Below are 14,083 nucleotides of genomic sequence, written 5' to 3'. Positions count from 1 at the left end.
ATCTACATGGAGCGCCCGGCCAGCTGACAGCTTGCGAGTGAAGCTGGCTGTTAATGCAGCGGGAGAAGACATCTCCGAAAACGTCGGAGCAATATTGGAAGTAGGTGATTTATTAATGAACCGAGCAGATATTTCAGATCTACACATCTACATTCTCGCCTAAAAACATTGTAAAAAATAATTTTGTGTAATTTTAAGTGTAATACAGCAAAAATTATTTTGTCGCCATTGCTGCTTTTCTGAACACCCGCTTTAAAGGATGCAGAGCCTGAATTCGGACACAGCTATTTTTTGTTAGTCTCCCCCTAGTGGTCTGGAGCACTTCCGTTTTCAACACTTTTTGTTTGCTGCATTTCATTCGGGGGTGTTTTCTAATTCGGGGGTGTTTTCTTTTTTGTTTGCTGCATTTAATTCGGGGGTGTTTTCTAATTCGGGGGTGTTTTCTTTTTTGTTTGCTGCATTTAATTCGGGGGTGTGTCTTTTCTTTTGTTTGCATGTTTTCTCTTTTGCTGCGCATTTGCACCTGTCGGCCACCGTATTAGAGAGAGGGTCAGAGACAGCTCCTGGTTGGATGAGCAAAGATACGCCTTATTTGAATAAATTAAAGAAAAGAAGATAAAACTTTCTACACAGAAGTAACAAATCAGATTTTGCTCTTGCAATTCTCCAAAGACGTCTTTGCTTTTTGTTTGTCGTTTCCATCTTTTGTCTTTTTCTCTCTCAGGTAAATTCATGTGTTGTTTGTGCTCTGAGGTTTCTGATGTTATGTGATGTTTGTCTGGTGATAGTAATGCATCTGTCTTGAATAAATGCTGATTATTGTGACGCTGTTATCTCTGCGTGATCTCAGTCTTTGCTCACAGCATTTTTCTGAACCCAGGCATAAGAGAGGATTTAACGAGTCAAAAGGTTTTTAAAGTTCAAGAATTTTTCCTCTCTTAACACTGGGAATCTGAACCAATAGAAATATCTCGGTATAATAATGTAATGTTTATTTTACACCGGGCTATCGGAGCTACTGCTTACCTTACAGGCAGTAAACACACTGTAAGGAACACAGCAGTTCGCGGACAAAAATCCCCTGCACTACGGTGTCCCCGGCAGGACAAACATGTCAGGATTGCGGTGGTACCAACAGCACCCTCTTTTGGAACACTTATGCACTTGCTTTACAATATCTTAAATGTATTTTTGGATAGGAGATATGTAGTTTTGACTAGTGAAAACTAAATTATAGATATCTTGAATTGTAATCTTGACTAGTCAAAATTCCTTTTAAGATATCTCTAAATGAATTGGAGATATCTTGAATTACTCAGCTTTTCTATTTAAGATATCTTAAATTGACATTCCGACTAGTCAGAATGACATTTCTGATATCTTGAATTGGTATTCTGTCTAGTCAAAACGTCCCTGACTTATGTAGCAATTTGAAAGTTTAATAAAACAATGAAAAATAGAGAAAACGAAAAAGATGTTTGAAAATGAGCCACTTTCTTGTTGAAAATTGTTTGGCAATAACAATTTTAGCTTTTCAAAGCTGTTTTTAATTGCATTTGGTTCGTCAGAAATGAATAAACAGGAAATTATTTGCAGATATCAGAAGCAGTCTTATAGTTTATGAAGTTTTGCTATCTCCGCATTTCCAACATTGTCGACCTCTTTCTAATTTGTGGCATTTACTGACAATTTTGTGCAGGAAACATGAAATTCTGCAGGCAACTGTTTAGACACCACAAAGGGGCTTCCACGTCATTCTTAAATTGTAATTTTGACTAGTCATAATGGGGTATATGCCACGAGAGGTGGTGACGTATTTCTGTTTGAATTTATTCCACATAGGTTGGTTCCGGGTCCTGCTTGCTCCTATAGTTCTTGGCCGAAGCTGCAAGATCTGTACCATGAAAAAGACGCAAAACTTAAAATATTTGTACAACGACTGAGTTTTGTGGTGTGCCGTTGTGTCCTGTCCAGTAATTAGTCGGTACCATCCAGTGCTTAGTTTTTTCATTTTCCAGCTGATATCAAGGTGACAACGGACTGTAGCCAAAACTTAGCCACTACAGCTAACACGCGGTTTGTAGCTGCCTGCTATTTCAAAGCTTGAGGATATTGAAGATCCAGCGTCAGAAATGGGAAGATGGGGGATATAAAGGGAGTTGTACGTGGTTCGTTTAGTGCACATATGTCAGAGTCAAGGCCCGCGGGCCACATCCGGCCCGCGAGAAGTTTTTTTGCGGCCCCTGGGATGATCTTGATTTATTATTAGAACCGGCCCGCAGACCGCAGCAAGCCGGCACAACGTCTGAAAAAAAATATCTTCCTTATTTGAACTGTAAGTAGTTCTTTAAATGTTCTGTGAGATGATGTACTTACCCATGTATCCATAACAACCGGAACTTTCAATATCCACCAAGTTATTGCCGAAATATACCGTCTATTAAACGAGTGCCCCCCGGATTAATTACATTCTCTGCAGCTGCAGCTGCGAAGTTACCGTATTAACCCGATACTTGCTGGAAAGTGCAACGTCTCCCCTTTCAGAAACCGTTGGAATTTTTCCACTTAGCGCTACGTGTGGCGGAATTACGGTACTGCAAATTTAGATGTGTCGCCAGCGACACATCTAAATTTGCAGTACCGTAATTCGCCGGCGACACATCTAAATGCCTTGACTCTGACATATGTGGATTAATAGATTTTTGCACTTTATTTTATTGTATTTCAATCCAATTATATTTTAAAAATATTTCAGTTGTGTCTGTTGAAAATTAAAGATTACTGACAGAGCCATAAGAAAATATTGCTTTATTTATCTGATCATATTGGAATATATTTGTTAGGTTTTCAGTAGGTTCAATTAGGTTCACTAGACTATATGCGTCATTTAAAAAAATTTCAATGAACATTCGATCAGTCCGGCCCTCGGCTTGTAGCTAAATTTTTTATTTGGCCCTCCGTCCATTTGACTTTGACACCCCTGGTTTAGTGGAATAATTTGTTGGAGGAAAATAATGCCGGAGGAAATCCACTGCAACGGGAACAGGCTGAGAACAGAGGCAGCGGTTCGGCACAAGGTAAGTCAATACGTGTGTTGATGCGTTTATATTATATGGAGTATGAAATTATTTTTAGGCAACTCCTTAGTTTTTGTTTATGTGACAATTATATATTGCATGTCATAATTATTTAAAGTTCAGCATAAATTATATTTTTTAGCATAAAATGAGTTCAAAATCAGAGGTTTACATACTGTCTAAAGTTAAATCTGACCAAACTTGTAGATTAAAATGATCAGTAATGAAAGAATCTGAAGGAGATTATTAATTCCTGGAATCTGTTTATTAATAAAAAGATGGAAATCAATAACTGTTGGTTTAAAAATGCTGATGTCCTTCCTGCTTCCTGTTTGCTTCCTGTCTGGTTCCTGTCTGGTTCCTTCCTCCTTCCTTCTTGCTTCCTGTTCTTCTGTAACTTTTGGACTGATTGTGACATTTTTCATCCGTCCACAGAGGAATGGATTCCTGGGATCATCGGCGCATCGCCAGGAAGTGTTTCAGAGCAGCTGAAGCTCCGCCTTCACCATCGCAGCACCGCCCCATTTTCTCACCGCTGTGGGACACAGGAGCATTCTGGGTAATGTAGTGTTCATGTTGGAAGTGAGATGTATTCAGTCTTGGTTTTTCGATGTTTTCTTTGCTATTCAACACTAAAAAGTCACCTCACAGATGCAACAGTCTGAGAATAATAGCGTGATGTCACTTCCTGTCATACTGCAGAAAAAATGAAGGTCGTAAGCTTTTAATCAGGACCAATTATCTTTATTCCACCTGTGATGTCATAGTGGGTGTGGTCTATAACGGGGCATGGTCAGCTGATGGTGTAGCTGATTAGGATGAAGGTCACTAGGTGAAGCTGTGATGTCACCAATGGGGAGGAGCCCTTTGAGGTCGTAGTACAGCCGCTCTTCTTCGTGCAGACGCTCTGCTCGCAGAACTGACCTGCACACCCAAATGTAACACACCTTTTCTGGTCAGACCCCACACGCAACACCTAGCTGTGACGTCATACAGCTGTACAGCTACCTGTGGAGTTGCCTGGACAGGTGCAGCGCAGGAAGTCGACGCAGGTGCCACCGTTCTGGCAGAGCAGCCGTTCCGAGTCACAGAGGTTTTCTGAGGGACAGATTAGAGTTCATCAGTCATCAGCTAGCATAGCTTAGCCACCCAGGCAGCTAACACCAAGTGTACCTGTGCACCCGGTTCCGCCTCCTCGCCAGGTGAACCCAGACACACAGGAGTCACAGCGCCGCCCGGTGGCTCCAGCTTTACAGCGACACAAACCGGAGTCAGAGCAGTGAGGAGACGCGCTGCCGTCCGGGTCGCAGTCGCACTCTGAGGACACACTCAGCTTTAGCATTAACATCATTAGCATTAGCTTCATCAGCATTAGCACTAGTCTCATTGTCGTAGGGTGTTAAACATAAATCAACCAGCAGGTGGCGCCACCCATCAGGATCTACTCTTGTTTTCTCTGCGTGGTTTTGCCGGCCGGCTGATGATGTCAGAGACCCAGACCAGGTCGATGCGTTTGGTGTTACCGACCCGCACAGATGTTGTCGTCGTCCAGTGGCAGCGAGGCGTTTCTATAGTAACCGAGACGGCAGTACTGGCAGCTCTGTCCTCGTGTGTTGTGCTTGCAGCTCACACACGTCACCACATTGATGAAGTCAATGTAGCTGCAGCGGTTGGAGTGACCGTTACACTCGCAGTCTGGAGGACACACACACACACACACACACACACACACACACACACACACACACACACACACACACACACACACACATATATTAGAGCCTGGACTCACCTGAAGCCCCGCCCACTGTCAGTAAAACTTTATTTATAGGGTCAAGTGGAACATAATCTCTTAAAACATTTAACAGACAAACCATGAAATGGTCAAATAATTATTGGTAATAAAAGGAAAAGAAATTAAAGAAAATATGGAGGAAAATGGAAACAGAAGATTTATGAATATTTATAAGGAAACAAAAAAATAAATAGAAATAAATAGAAGAATTATTCATAGAAATGAGTCCAGTCTCTGCTGGCCTTCAGGAAGGGTTCTGGATTTCACTGAGCCGACAAGAACTGTTCCAAAAGAAAAGCTCCATTCTAGAGGAATTGATCGAGAAGAACCGCTTTAGAAGAACTGTTCCGTTCTAGAGGAACCGATCCCAAGGAATTGTTCTAGAGGAACCGATCGAGAAGAACCGCTTTAGAAGAATTGCTCTGTTCTAGAGGAATCAATCTAGAGGAACCGATCTAAAGGAATCGTTGTAGAGGAATCGATCTAAAGGAATCGTTGTAGAGGAATCAATCTAAAGGAATCATTCTAGAGGAACCGATCGAGAAGAACCGCTTTAGAAGAACTGCTCCGTTCTAGAGGAATCAATCTAGAGGAACCGATCTAAAGGAATCGTTCTAGAGGAACTGATCTAAAGGAACCGCTTTAGAAGAACTGCTCTGTTCTAGAGGAACCGATCAAGAAGAACCGCTTTAGAAGAATTGCTCCGTTCTAGAGGAACCGATCTAAAGGAATCGTTCTAGAGGAACTGATCTAAAGGAACCGCTTTAGAAGAACTGCTCTGTTCTAGAGGAACCGATCAAGAAGAACCGCTTTAGAAGAATTGCTCCGTTCTAGAGGAACTGATCTAAAGGAATCGTTCTAGAGGAACCGATCAAGAAGAACCGCTTTAGAAGAATTGCTCTGTTCTAGAGGAATCAATCTAAAGGAATCGTTCTAGAGGAACTGATCTAAAGGAACCGCTTTAGAAGAACTGCTCCGTTCTAGAGGAACTGATCTAAAGGAATCGTTCTAGAGCAGGGGTCCCCAAAGTGGGTCCTGGAGGCATCCTGCATGTTTTATTCTCTCCCTGGTTTAACGCACCTGGAACAAATGATGGATCGTTAGAGGCCTAAGCAGAACATTGTCTTGCTGAGAAGGTTGTTACTACCAGGGAGAGAATACAACATGCAGGATGCCGGGCCTCCAGGACCCACTTTGGGGGGGACCCCTGCTCTAGAGGAACCGCTCTAGAACAGGGGTCTGGCAGCCGAGTTAGGAAGTGTCATTAATTGGCTTAGGGTTAACCCTAACCAAGATCTGTGCTCCAGAACCAGGACTTCTGGTTCTGGAAGGTCCAGTCTGACTGCTGGGTCCAGTAACATCAGAACCGGCTGGTTCTGATCCATTTTAGATGTTTAGCAGAGGAAGTTCTGATCTGGGACTGGATCCAGAACCGGACCGTGTTTCTGGATTCCTGTTGGGGGATCTGGGAGGGAGCTGGTCTTACCCTGGAAGTTGACGTAAATGATTTTGGACAGCTGAGTGGACTTTGGTCCTCCTGGAATCAGAATCTTCTGGATTGCTTAAAACATGAAGTAATCAGAGTAACCATGGCAACAACAGATCAAGGGTCAGATGTCTGACCAGTCATGACAACATCTTATAAAAGCAGCAGCCATGTTGGTTAGTACCTTTCTTCTCAAAGCCTTTCTCCTCCTTTTTGGAAATGGCGACTCCTTTTGTGAACAGACAAAAAATGTTGGTTTTAAATTATTCGGTAATTATTTTACTGAACTTTATATTTAGTTCTTAACAGCCTTCATGTTTAATAACCGGAACCAGGCATCATTGACACACTGCTTCTTTTCTGTCTGTTTCCAGAATGAGTAGAAACCAGAGGATTCCTCTAAGGAAGCAGAAGTAAACTGTGTCAAAGCAAATTGGCAGAGCGTGAAGTACTTCCTTTTGGACTTCAAAATAAGAGATCCATGCAGAGATTCTATAGTGTTTCAAGCTACAACTTGTCATGAATGCGCTAATAAGCTGATAAGTAGATCATTTTATGACATTTTCTTAGACTGGAACAATCTTAAGGTTCCTGATCTTGTCATTCTGATCAGTTTATCTGAATATAGAGATATTTTAATGCAATCAGTTATACCTTTCATATCTCTTTCATCTGTCCTTTCTTCTTTAGACTCCTTTTTCCCAGATGCCAATTCTTCGGATGGCTGAGCTGCTTCCACCCCAGAAGACTTTTCTTCTTGTTGGGTTGCAGGATCACCAACGGATGCTTGTTCTGAACTAGGCATTGGATTTTGTAGTGATTCGTCCACATCTAGATTAGCACTGAGTTTAGATTGATCCAAGGTTTCAAAACCTGGATTCAATTCCAATTCTCCCCCAGAAGGAGCCGATGGCTCTACATCAGCCCCAGGAGCTGAAAGGGGAGCTGTGGGTGGAGTTAGTGAGAGAAGGGGTGCATCTGTCAAAGTGCCAGGAGTCCTAGAGGACTCTACATCTGGAGGAGGTGTTTCTGAAAGTTTCTTACGAGAAGGGAAATCAGAAAAAGGTATATCTGACACTGAATCAGGAGAAGGTACAGCCATCAAACTGTCAGAATCTCTAGAGGATATTGCTTCTGCAGGTATTTTCAAAGTAGATCCTACAGGAGGAGATTCCTTTGGCAGAAGTAACTCAGAAGACGGCAAATCAGTTGCAGTTTCTTGAGTTTTAGATGACAGGCCGCCTGGTGGATCGTCTGAAGGTGGTAAAACTGAAGGTACATAAAGGCGAACATCTTCAGGAGGTTCCACAAGAGGAAGCTTACTCTGGGCTTTTAAAATGGGTTTAGCTTCTTCAGGAAGAGTTGCTACATCTAATAGGACAGTTTGAGGGGGCAATGGATTGACTAGAATATCTGGAGAAACAGATGTAGCGTCAACTCCGGCTGAAGGTGGAGCGTCTCCTTCCTGAGAGGTTGGAGTAGTTCCAGTTGACAGAGCATCCCCTGAATACAGCTGTTCGCTGGGTGGAGTGATTTCTGGAATGGTTGCTGGATTCTGGGCCCTGGTTGATGACACTACACCAACAGAAGGTGGAATGACACTGGTCACCAAGTTGGTATTACCAATCCCAGAAAAGGTGGAGTAAAAGGGTGGTGTCACTGAGCTACTCTTAGACTCCTCCAAATCCCTGGTGTTGGCTGAGATTGTGAAGCTTTTACTGGCTACACTGTAGCTGCTAATGGTGCTACTGGGACTGTTGGTAACTTTCCCCTGGGCTGTCCTGATGGGTGAACGGATGTCTGCAGGAGGTCCTGTTACACCAGCATTACTAGCACTACGAGTACTACTCACAGCAGTAAAAACTACAGTACTACTGTCAGATGCTGTGATGACATCTACGGCCATGACAGAATTTGTAGTACTGCTCATGTCAGTCATGGATATAGTGCTAGTCCTACCAAATACAGGGTTATCAGTCGTAACTGGACTACCAGTGGCAGTACTTGTCTCTGCAGCAGTGATAGTCTGTGGGTCAGTGGCAATCGAACTTCTGGCTGCACCTGGTAGAGTAAGAGCACTTCCTGTGGTTGTGTAAGTAGTCAGTGAATAGTAAAACATGGACAAAATGCTGGAAGTGGTTCTGTCCAGAAGAGTTGAGCTGCCAGTGAAAGTATCGTCAGTCAGAGTGGGCGATGTCCAAACAGCAGCGTTCAGGTCAGGCTTGGTGCTGCTGTCAGTGGCAGAGGTCGTGATGTCAGTTACTCCATCTGGTCCATCAGAAGCTGCTGTCAGAGAAGAAGAGTGATGACTCTTAGTGATTTTGTTCTCTACAAATTCTGGCTGAACTCTGCAGAACATTAAACTGGGAGCTCTCCAGTCTCATTTCCATCCTGGTGTCTTAATTTAGGGGAACTGTGTTGGTTCTTGGGCCGAACTGAGCCGTTCCGTCCCTGTTTAGGTCCAGTTTCTCCCTATCTTCTCCTTCTGCACAAAATTGATCTTTGAGTCATTTTCACACCTGAGAAGGTAATGATGACAGCAAGTACAGGTAACAGCAGAGAGATGGCGCTCTTACCCCAACATATAACACCACACACTTTCACACATGAACTTCTTTCAGTAATATTTTGGCTTCATATCTCTGATCCTTTGACACGGATCAGGTTCTCTGAGGAGAAGATGTCGGCCTCAGCTGGAGAAAGACCTCCAGCTTCTCCAGACAACAGCAGCTGATCCTCAGTCTGGAGGAGATTCTCTGACAAACAAACTGCCAATCATCAAACCTTTAAAGATCTGTAAAAAGTGACCATTGTATTTATGAAATACGAATCATTTTTACAGTATAATTTCTACCACCAACTCTGTTAGTTTGCGTATTTTAACCTGTGGCATGTTGGTGCAGGTGTTAACAGAGGAACCAAGTTCCTCCACCATGGAAACAAAACCAATTTCTGCACAACAGGAGAAGTCTGAAGTGGAGTCAAAGGGTGGTGTCACTGAGCTACTCTTAATCTCCTCCAAGTCCCAGGTGTCGGCTGAAATGTGGATGTTTCCTCCCACCTTTCTTTGCCTGACCTTGGACTTGCTTGGATTGTTCTGTCAGATGATGTAATAATGCTCCCGTCTGTGTTCTGCAGAGATCTTTTCTGACCTCTAATGTTTTTCTAACCCAAACGCTTCTGGACAAAAGCAGACGGAGAGCAGAGTCCAGAGGTTTGAGGTAGCAGCTCTACAGCCACCACTGACTGTCTCATCTAACGTCTGATCTCTGCCACTGTTGCATCTTAGAGGTTTCTGTTCAAAATGACTCAAAATGGTCTTTATGGGTGACTAAACTAACTGTTTTATGCAGTTTGTAACTTTCATTTTAAAAAAATTGTGTTTTTCTTTTAACGCATTTGTTGAGACTGTCGCCATGTCTCTTTCATATAACACATAATCCTCCCTGAGCCTCTAGTGGCGTCTGAAGAAATGCACTGACAAAAAACAGTCAGTCAGAGCCAGGAGGCGGGTCTTGGTGCTGTGAACCATCCTCATGTATATGCTCCTAAATGTGCTAATGGGACAGAAACAACCTACCATTTCAGGAAAACTGCTGTGATAGGTGGCTATGCTAACTAGCCTCAGCAATCATGGCAGGCTCTGTTGTGATGAACAAGCTGTAGAGAAGCAGAGAGGAAGACAGAGGGTCTGAGCAGCACGTACACGAGGTGACTGGCAACGCCAACACCTCCTTCTGGCTCTGATTGGTTGTTTCTAACTGAGTGGTGTATTTCTGCAGTTGGAACTGGGAGCACTGGGAAGAGCAAATTTTTTTCAGATTATGTCTCATATTAAATCGTCATGGCGACATTTTTAACAAACATGTAAAACTTTTAAAGTTATAGAATGCAACTTTAATGAGACTCAGAGTCGTTACTGACGGCGTGTCAGGCACCAGCTGCAAAGCTGCTGCTAAAGCTTGGTGTGGAGGTTGAGTAAAGGCGTGTGTGTGTGAGTGTGTGTGTGAGTTAGGTGATTAACCATTAAAACAGATTAAACTCCACCATCTGCTGGTGCTTTAACTCCCAGGAGTCATGAAGGTTCAGGTGTTTCTCTCATGGTGAAGTCAGGATTCTGTAACCATTCAGCTGATTGGCTGAAGCCTCAGAAATTTCACATACAAGAAAATCACAGGCAAGTAAAGTGAGTTTAGCTGCATTGATTAAAAAATAATAAAATGGACGAATCCTTTAAACAACATGATAAAAAAAATGATGCAACACTGACAGTAGAGCAGACAGGTGAGGAAACGAGCGATGAATGCTGCTTACCAACCGCGCTTCCTGCTGCTTCACCTGGGAAACAAAAGGTAGGGATGGAGTTCTGTGTCACCTGGTGTGGGTTTATGTATGAGTGTGTGTGGGGGGGTCGTACAGGTGTTGGCGGCGCCTCTGGGCAGGGGCAGGTAGGATCCTGGTCTCCAGCTGCGGGACCTGAAGCCCCCCCTGCAGCGCTGGCAGTCCTGTCCGCCAGTGTTGTGCTCACATTCACACTGCAGAGTGGCATCCCGCAGCACACACTGAGATGCATGCAGGTTGCATTTGCACCTGAGGAACAGACGAGCATGGAGCACCAATCAGAGAGGCCTGACCCCAATCCAGGACCCTAACCACATCTCTTCTCTGGGAACCTGCCTGTCCTTTTGGTGGTGAGAAACTCAACATCTGTTAAAACCTGCTGAAGTTTCAGAAGATCCACCACGTCCCCCACGGACCTGACCCCACTTGAGCCCAGCCCCGGGGTTGGACGTAACCCTACCTAACCCCACCACATCTCCAGACCTGATCATTAAGGTCAGGTGTGGTTGTTCGTCGCCAACAGCATGTGGTCATGTATTTGTAACATAGCTGAGGACTTTCAGATGTGCAGAACGTGACGCTTAGTTGAGGGTTGCTGCCGGTGGGCTTTTGGTTGATCACGTACATGAATGCCTCAAATGTTTCTAAAATGTAAGCAAGTTCAGGAGTTTGCTTACCTGGCAGGTACGTCAATGTTGGAAACGGCGTAGAAGTACTTCAGTAGGTTATCTCTCTGGACGTAGGTTCCTCCTAGAGCGGGGCGGAGGAGCCGCAGACGGAGGTTGGAAAAGGTAAAGAAGTCTCTGAGACCTTTCATCGTCTCCATCCGGACGTAAAGGGCATCCATGTTGATGAGCTTTGGCCCAGCGAACACACCAAATCGGGCACGCACCTCAAACACCACGTTCTTCTCTTCCTGGAGCAGTTTGAGGTCAACAGAGTTTCAAAGACTTTCCTGAGATTTTATTGTCCCAGTGAGACATAAGTCAGGTCCAGTTACTCACCTTGGCCCCAACCCAGCGGGAGTACTTCTCAGTACAGATGACCCGGGTTAGGTTGGTCGGCGCCAAGTCAGAAACTTGTTTAGGTGACATGCCGAAGGCCTCGAGGCAGTCGTCAGCATAGTACTGATATGGCTGCCATGTTGCACCTGCAGGACAACAGCAACTCAGTGTCAGGGGAAACATTTACCAGCTGGCAGCCTTCAGCTGCTTCCTGGTGTCGACCCAAAGTTCTTCTGTGTATCTCTGACATCCTCACTAGAAACTGGTGCTGAACTTTGGCTGGTTTTTCTGAGTGACTGCTGACAGGTTACCTTTGTCCATGGATTTCTCCAGCACCATGCTGGTCGGTCTCCCGTATTCAAAGGTAATGATGATGTCATCGACCACCTCCAGACTCTTGTTCCATGACAGAGTGATGTTAGCCAGTAGGGGCTCAGGATACCTGGACCAGGTGATGGTTTGCCAATAGGTGATGAGCCCTCCCCTCTCCCTGTCTCCCATCAGCTGAGGAGGGTGAGACAAGTCAGGGCTGGATGCGTCGCACTCGTCGCTGCACAGGTACGGGTTCTCCTGCCAACACATCCAACAAGGCATCAGGTGGACCGGTGGTGGACCTTCAACTTTCTGTTTATTACTTCTGTTTATAGAAAGAGCAGAGCTGGGTTCAGGGACTCAGACTTCTTTAGGTCCGACCCGGTCTCTTCCAGCTCTGTCAGAGTCAGTCAGATGACACGACTTCTGGGTCAATGGTCAACTGTCAGTCTGTGAAAAGACTTTGAAGCTCCCACTACCAAACTACTGGCCTGGTTTTTATTTTAACACTAAAGACAGAGGACCAACTGGGCCTGACCGGACCCACTGAGGACCAACTGGATCAGTTGGGTTGGTTCCAGTCAGTTCTGGTAAGGTGACTGGGTCAGGTGAGTTTGGGTCCAGTTGGTTCAGGTCTGGTCCAGTCTCACACCCCTACAGACAGACTGAGGTTGTAGAACCGGTATGAAGTGATACGAAGAGGAAAGATGGAGGACCGGTGGGTCATCAGAACCACCCAACATGTGGGTTCTGGTCAGATGGACGGGTTCTGGTCCTCTCTGGTCCGGCAGATTAACACCGACTCTAATCTGATGAGTTAATCCCTGAGGCTGCTGGTGCCAACTGTCACACCATGGACTGGGTCAGAACCAGAACCAAGGCCAGCTCATATGTGGCTCTGCCCCTGTGGTGGCGCAGGGGCAAAGCATGACCAAAGCATGGAGGCCTTTGTCGCAGGTTCGATTCCCGGCCTGCCGACATGTCTTCACCCTCGCTCATTACCCTCTTTCCTGTCGGACTACCTTCAAATAAAGGCCATTAGAGCCAAAAACATGTGGCTCCGTCCATGGTCTCCTCGTGACTCAGGATATGGAGGATCAGCTGTCCATCACAGGGCAATGCAGAGACACTCTGACCTGGGGACAAGAGACGGCCACCCGGAGTTCCTGGACTGAAGACAGAGAACCTGCAGAGTGACTGCAAGGGTTTGAACCGAGGACCTTGTTGCTAGGCGACGCCACTGCTTCTGAGCCAATGAAACATTTTCTTTGACTTTTTTCCACCTTTTGTCATTAACATTTAGTTTTTTTGAGTGTATCTAGCATTTATTAATAATTCAAACATGAAAGTCCCATGGGGACAATTAGCCAGACAGCGGGTCTCACGGCGTCTCTGTGGTGTCCAAGCTGTGGCGCCGAGCCCTGCAGGAGCTCCCCGGCTGACTACTTCCAGTATCAATAATAAATAAAGATTAAAATAATCAGAGGAAGGAATATTCCATGACTTCATTTCAGATCCAAACAGAAAATGTTTCCCACGCCCCCTCTGTCGCCTAGCAACAAGGTCATTCTGCAGGTTCTCTCTGGGGACTCCGCCTTCCTCCTTCAGCTGCAGCCATCGGACCCTGGGGGGCCGTGGGAGCCCCACCCTGGAGAAACATCTGCTGACCAGAATCATGAAGGCCTCTGGTGGAGAACCCGACCCCCACTAGAACCCGACCACCCAGAGGAACGGGGGTGGGGGCAGTACCAACCAGAGTGCAGAACCTCTCTGGGGGGTTTCCACAGGTGATGCCAGGGGGGTCGACTCTGATCTGCATGAACTCCTTCATGTTGGTGGGGGGCGGTTGACAGGGGAGGGCCTGCCGTCCTGGCCCCGCCCCCAAGCTGCAGACGTCCAAGGGGCCGCTGGGCTGAGAGGAGGACGGAGAGATGATGATGATGATGAAGAGCAAGGGGGGGGGCATGGTGCATCCGAGTTAGTCAGGCAGGAAGTTCATCAGCTGCCTCATTCTCAGGCTCCGCCTCCTCTACCTGGACCGGGTCTTCATGACGGGCTGGGGTCAGAG

General features: G+C 45.5%; 1 protein-coding gene across 1 annotated transcript; it reads right to left on the bottom strand.

Annotated features, from left to right (window-relative positions):
- Window positions 1–3,855: 3,855 nt before the first annotated feature.
- On the bottom strand, window positions 3,856–14,083 carry ntng2a (netrin g2a). The gene is made up of 13 exons (XM_014970790.2): window positions 13,769–14,083; window positions 12,015–12,273; window positions 11,704–11,849; window positions 11,377–11,615; window positions 10,776–10,948; window positions 10,673–10,696; window positions 7,013–8,644; window positions 6,543–6,587; window positions 6,359–6,433; window positions 4,605–4,772; window positions 4,251–4,394; window positions 4,086–4,175; window positions 3,856–4,001 (listed from the first exon to the last, which is right to left on the bottom strand). Exons 1-13 carry the CDS (start codon window positions 13,979–13,981, stop codon window positions 3,871–3,873), a joined length of 3,339 nt encoding a protein of 1,112 aa, XP_014826276.2. The 5' UTR covers window positions 13,982–14,083; the 3' UTR covers window positions 3,856–3,870.

The sequence above is a fragment of the Poecilia mexicana genome, unplaced genomic scaffold (genome assembly GCF_051168715.1).
Source record: "Poecilia mexicana isolate PSO_F unplaced genomic scaffold, ASM5116871v1 scaffold_9, whole genome shotgun sequence".
Taxonomy (NCBI): domain Eukaryota; kingdom Metazoa; phylum Chordata; class Actinopteri; order Cyprinodontiformes; family Poeciliidae; genus Poecilia; species Poecilia mexicana.
Note: the sequence above shows the minus strand (reverse complement) of the source record. Positions and strands in the feature narration are given on the sequence as shown.

What these genes read in the sequence shown, in the direction of transcription:
- ntng2a (XM_014970790.2), bottom strand. Translation starts at nt 13,981, where the DNA reads ATGCCCCCCCCCTTGCTCTTCATCATCATCATCATCTCTCCGTCCTCC. An exon ending in AGCAGCAGGAAGCGCGGTTG is followed by an intron (nt 8,645 to 10,672) that starts GTAAGCAGCATT and finishes CTTCTCTGACAG; the next exon opens with CAGCTTCTGATGGACCAGAT. An exon ending in GAAAGGCTTTGAGAAGAAAG is followed by an intron (nt 6,434 to 6,542) that starts GTACTAACCAAC and finishes TCATGTTTTAAG; the next exon opens with CAATCCAGAAGATTCTGATT.